General features: G+C 35.5%; 1 protein-coding gene across 1 annotated transcript in view; it reads left to right on the top strand.

Annotated features, from left to right (window-relative positions):
• The first annotated feature begins 464 nt into the window (after window positions 1–464).
• LOC114338257 (uncharacterized) overlaps window positions 465–6,576 on the top strand; it is a 29,862-nt gene continuing 23,750 nt past the window's right edge. Inside the window, exons 1-2 of the mRNA XM_028288853.2 lie at window positions 465–503; window positions 5,851–5,982. Coding sequence (XP_028144654.2) covers window positions 473–503; window positions 5,851–5,982 — 163 coding nt within the window. The 5' untranslated portion in view covers window positions 465–472. The remainder of the gene's footprint in view (window positions 504–5,850; window positions 5,983–6,576) is intronic.

The raw sequence follows: 6,576 nt of genomic DNA, 5'->3' as shown, positions 1-6,576 counted from the left end.
ATATCGACATTCGTGAAAGAACAAAGATTGCTGATGTCGCAGAACGTATAGTAAGGCTCAAGTGGCAATGGGTCGGATATGTTTCCCGAGATAATCCCGAAAAATGGACACAGAGACTAACAACCTGGAGATCAAGAGAGAACAGGCGAGGAGTAGGCAGACCGCAGAAGAAACAGACCTTTTAATTTAAAATGTATTGCCTTATTCATTGTTTTATCTTCTCTGTTTAAATCAGCTAGTTTTTTTAAAATGTTGTATTTTTGACAAAAGGAATATTAAATACCATTTACTCTTCAATAATCAACCAATGGTAAACATATACCTACATTAAATGTGATTCATTAGGATTTTTAAAAACGGTCATTAGATATAAATTAAATATTAAGAAACTATAAAATACTAATTTACAAGTAAATCAATTAATTACCTTCAGATCATAAATTGTTAGTCTGTGTTGTGTTGTAACGATAGCATGTTCGTTTCTAGGAGCATGTTTTGGATATGTAAGTACCTAATTCGTCTTCTCGTAACAATGTAACACGGGGTGGGTCTTGCCTGACTGCACAATTCGCTTTTATCTCGAACGGTCTTCCATGATAATTGAGTCAGTGGGTAGCCCCATTTGTTCTTAAATCTGACCACATGTTATCTCTCCATCGCATTCTTGGACGTCTTAAGGCCTTCTACCTGTCGGGGCTTCCTCTCAGATTAGCTTTGCTAGGCGGTTATTAGCTTATACGGAAACAACATTACTTTGAATCTTAAAATTAGAATAGTGAGATGTTATGTGGTATCTACTCTTTTGTACGGTGTCGAAGGTTGGACTTTAACAATACTCTTCTCAAGAATTCTCAAGAAAGAATCCTACGAATAAGTTGGATGGATAGACTTCGTAACGAAGTTGTTTTGCACCGGAAGGGAAAAGTCACGGAAGTCGTTAGAACAGTTAAAAATCTAAAATATGAATATTTTGGCCATGTTATGCGACACCCAGAGAGATATAATATAAGTACTCCATTTAATAATACAAGGTAAGGTAGACGGAAGAAGGGGCCAGGTCGAAGAAGAACGGCATGGCTTAAAAACCTGAGAGAATGGTATAACAGATCCTCTGGATCCCTTTTCCGAGCTGCCGTTAACAAAATTACTATAGCCAATTTGATAGCCAACGTTCGATAATCGAGCACGGCACATGAAGAAAAAGAGGCAGTTATTAGAGATCCACAAGGAAGAATTTCCTGTAGCTGGCTGTATACCATTAATTACAAGTAAAATTTAATAAAAAAAAAAGAATGTGTGTTTACTTTGTACGCACGTAAGAAGTTATACTTCTATTATATGATTGAAACGAAATTAATATACTAAACGAAATATTAAACTAATTTATACTTACTACTTCTCTAACATTTTTATTAAAACAGTGCCAAAAATTAAAATAATAAAAGAATAAAACACACACAAACACATTAAAAATGCCACAAATGATTTCTGAACATTAATTGTCGGAAATTTTTTTAACTAGATACGTATTTTCTGAAAATAAAATTAAATAATAAATATACTTACAATCATAAAATGTATAAAAAAAAATAAAAAAATAAAAGTTTTTATTGGGATTCGAACCAGCTATCAGCGCGGTTGGTATATTGGGGTTCATTCGCCTTAAACGCTTCGCCACGGAGGCAATGTGTCATTATGTGCGAAGATCGACTAACTAAACGGATTAAGCTTTTGACATTTTTGAATTAAATTAAATTATTTTGATTTTGAATTGAAATGATTTAGAATTGAAAAAATACAACAAAACATAGAGTAAGAAAACAATATATTAGGTGAACATTGATAGAAATTTTGATGGTAATCAAATTATGTAAATAAAGGTATTACATACTATGTATTTTGGTAGGTTCAAATAGGTAGGTACCTATGATACATTTACAATTATTACGTACCTGTTGCTTTTAAAAACTATTTAAATGTCACTACAATTATAAACTTTTTTGTTTCTGTCCTCACAACAATAAAACTAATATATTATACATTTGTTTACCTTCATATTGAACAATTATTTATTATTGACAGATCATTTCAACACCCAATCAGAGCCCGTATAACGACTAATACCATACTGTCGGTGTGCGCATGCGCGCAGATCAATATAAATTCACCTTCAATCTCAATCGCGCCTAAAGAAGTACAACTTCAAAAAATTTGGCTTGGTAAAAGGTCTAATAGTTTAAAAAAAAACCCTATAGGGCTACAAACACACAAACATAACGTTTTCGCTCTGTAACAAGAGCATCATCAGTGTTACAAGAACATGGTGAGTAAACCAAAAAATACAGGGCCTGTCACCTCTGTAACATAATGACCTAATTGTTACCTATTGACCCACTTACCACGTGTGGGAGTCATATGTTGCCCTAGGGCCGTAGCCATAGAAATTTTATCCATCCTTTGGATTTTGCTATGTTGGCATTTATATAAGACTTTTAGTTTGTTTTTGAAAGGCTTTGACGTTTGTATTTTTTGGTTGGCTCACCATGTTCTTGTAACACTGATGATGCGAGATTGGTATGGTGTTGATACAAGCATGCTATTTAGGGTGGCAGTGAATAAAATTAAGATAGCTATGATGGTAACCAACGTTCTGAAAGGACATGGTACATGAAGAAGAAGAAGATGATGCTCTTGTTACAGATCGAAAACGTTTTGTTTGTATGTTTGTAGCCCTGTAGGGGCTTTTTAAACTATTATACCTTCTACCAAGCCAAAAATTTTTTATTAAATTTTACTAGTTATTAGAGAATTTATGGACATGGCCACTATGGCCATCTTATACGTTATGATTTAATCTATTGGACTACGTCGCTAGCCCTATACCTCCCCATTTTTGTTCTCATTCGGGTCGTGATGAGGTCCAAATATTCTTCTGTGGATTTTTCTCTCAAAACACTGGAGTTTTCTTTTCATTGCCTTTGTTAGCATCCACGTCTCATGCCCATACATGCACCGGTCTAATCACTATCTTATATACTTACCTTGATTTTTGATGTTCGTGTTATGCTCTTAGATTTAATAATGTTGAATGATGGATTGTCGTAGAATGGTGAATTCCCATTAGTTTTTTCAAAGTTTATTTTTAATCCGGCTATCTTAAAATTTTTTAGCGAATGTATCCTAGAAACTGTATTCTGTAAGTTATCTTCGACTAATAAAATGTCATCTGCAAACCTCAGATGATTTAATCTTTCTCCATCTATATTGATGCCCAAATCTTGCCACTGAGTGTTCTTAGATGTTGATTCTAGAGCTGCCGTGAGCAATTTTATTGTATACGACACGTAGTCGTATACTTCAGAATTCAGAAAGCGTTCTCTTCTTCTTCACGTGCCATATCAGAATTATCCGACGTTGGCGATCACCATTGCGAAGGCTTCTCGATCTTCTGCAATATGGAATAATTGTCCTGAATTTGATATCCGAGTCCATTCTCGAATGTTTTTTAACCAAGAAACTTGTTTTCTTCCTACACCTCTACGATCCTCTATTTTGCCCTTAAGGATCAGTGATCAGTTGTAATATTTTATATCGACTTCCCATAGTTTTCCGAAAGCGTTCTCATAGTTTTTAATTAGTGACGTGTACCTCTAATACTAATATATTCTACTTTGCGTAAGCGCTTCCAGGACTGTTTCAAATTCTACACAATTAAAAGCCTTCTCGTAATCTACAAATACAAGGTCCAGTGATATATTGTACTCATAAACCAAGTCATAAAGTAAGCACATTTTCAAAAACTTATAGATTTTACCGCCTTGTTGAGATGTCTTGCAGCATCACAGAACTTTCATCTTCATTTCTTAATATTGTCTTGATTTAAATGTAAATAGTCATCATCATAAGTGGCTCGACAATTCGTTGTGGATCTTGGCCTGCTCACAAAGAAGTCGCCACTCCTGTCGATTCCTGGCAACTGCGCTCCATCTTCTGGCCCTTAGAATCTTTAGGACTTCTTCCACATCATCAATCCATCTTCTTTGTGGTCGTCCTCTACTTCTTGTGCCCTCTGGTTTTGAAAATGTTAATCTCTTAGTGTATTCGTGATCTGACATCCTAGCGATGTGTCCAGCCCATCTAAGTCCCTGCGCATTAACGAATTTCACAATATCTGGATCGGTGTATAACTGATACAGTTCAAAGTTGTATCTTCGACGCCATAGCCCATTTTCATTTACTGACCCAAAAATCTTTCTAAGAATTTTTCTTTCAAAAATACCAAGAACTTTTTCATCACTTTGAGATAGGGTCCACGTTTCAGCTCCATATATCAAAACCGGTCTTATTAAGGTCTTGGATATATTGAGCTTTACTGCAAGTTTTATATTTTTTAAGATATTCTTCTTTAGCGGCGAATCGATTGAGGGTAAAATTGTACATGATCCGCGCGCCTGCGCACACTGACAGTATGTAGTTCTGACAGTATGTAGTTCATTGCTAATCTTTCAAGATAGGTATGTATGTATCTGTAACCGTGCAAATAAGTCATTAAAAGAATATATTAGTGGTTTTAGGAAATGTATTATTTATTATAATTCTTGTGTTTTTGGATTTGTGTTTCCCTGTAGTAAAATAATAAAATATTATGTAAGCATAACATTTTTACACTATATGTTGCCGTGTTGTGTAATTATATCCGAAACTTACATGTGTATTTGTAGGGCCTCGCTGGAGTAGTGGGAAATGCGTTAGCACTGAGATTGGAAGGTTGCGGGTTCAATTCCTGGGCGATTCATATATTTTTTTTATTTTTGGTTGTTTTAATAAAAAAAATTTGAAAGTGGTAAATAAGAAAGTTAAGTTTGATTTTTAAATAAAATACAAATAACCTTTTAAGTATATTTACTTCGTTTAAATTACCTATTATATAATAGAAGAATATCTTCTTACGTGCGTACAAAGTACACACACATTCTTTTTTTATTTTTTAAATGTTTATGGAGACCGTGAACAGTTCTGTTTGCTATTGCTATGCGTCTTTTTATTTCATCGCTTGTCGTGTTTATTGAGTTTACTAGCGATCCAAGATATCTGAATTCCTTGACTTGCTCAAAGGTGTTATTGTTAATTTGAATTCTCTGTTGGATATTTCGGGAGGTTTTAGAAACCAACATATATTTGGTTTTTTCCTCGTTTACCACAAGTCCTAATTCACTTGCCGCGTCCGAAAGCCTTGTAAAACACTGCACCATGTCTCTCAAACTTCTGCCAACTATAACTATACCGTCAGCGAATGCGAGAATTTGCGTCGATCTATTAAATGTAAATAGTATCGACGCTTAAAATAAATACTTAGTTGTCAGATCCATACTTTGCTCCACGTCTTCTTCTTCAGATGCAAATCCACTAATGGATGTTAGCGATCATATTTTCCATTAGCTCTCTGTTTCTCGCAATGTGTATCAGATAATTTTGCTCTACGATGGATTCAAAATATAGGTTCTTTTTTCTTTTAGCACCATAACCCTGGTTGGATCTTTGCCTTTCTGGCTATGGCCTTCCACTCAGATCTCTCTTGTGCCCTTCTCCATTGTCTTACCTATGTCCATGGTTTTCAGGTCGTCTTCCACGTCATCCATCCATTTTGTTCTCGGCATTCCTTTTTTCGTTTTCCTATCGGCAAAATGTAGGTATGCATATAGCGTAATCGATTATTGTTTTTTTTTCTCGTTAGTAGAGTCTACGTGAATTTACAGATGTTCTTGTGCTGATAGTATCCATTCATTGTGTATGTATTTTTTAAATAAACAGCTAAACTAAACTATTAATAGATATGTGTTATATTTTCAGATATGATTCTTGTTTCATGGAAAATAGCCGAATCAGTTAGTTTGAATAGCCACCACCGCACTCCAAGACAAATAGGTCCATGGGATCCAGGTTTTGGATTTCCACCACCGCCACCGGGTCCAGGCTTCGGAGGTATGATACTAATGTTTTCCTTTAATATACAATTTGGTGTTCAGCGAGCTAGATTTTAGTGATTTCAGTTTCCCTTGTTTCATCATCATTCTCTTTGCCTTATCCCTATGCGGGGTCGGCTTCCCTAATTGCATTTCTCCACACAATTCCATCTTGGGTCTTATCAATATTAATCCCCTTTACCAACATGTCCTGCATAATCGTCTCCCCCCACGTCTTCTTTGGTCTTTCTTTCCTACTCCTTCCAGGAATCTGCACTTCAGCTATTCTTCGTATTGGGTGATTAACGTCTCGACGTTGAACATGACCAAACCATCTCAACCTAGGCTCTCTCATTTTGGCATAACTTGGTGCCACACCTAGACTTCCCCTAATATACCTACTAATTTTTAATTTTATCCTTTTTTGTCACTCCACTCATCCATCTAAGCATTCTAATTTCCGCCACATGCATTCGTTGTTCCTCTCTGTTTTTCACTTCCCGACATTCAGTTCCGTACATCATAGCCGGTCTTATGGCTGTTTTATAGAATTTTCCCTTCAGCTTCATTGGAATTTTTCTGTCACACAACACATCACTTGCCTTCTTCCACT

The sequence above is a fragment of the Diabrotica virgifera genome, chromosome 6, assembly GCF_917563875.1.
Source record: "Diabrotica virgifera virgifera chromosome 6, PGI_DIABVI_V3a".
NCBI classification, from domain to species: Eukaryota; Metazoa; Arthropoda; class Insecta; order Coleoptera; family Chrysomelidae; genus Diabrotica; species Diabrotica virgifera.
This window is presented reverse-complemented; position numbering and strand designations above follow the sequence as displayed.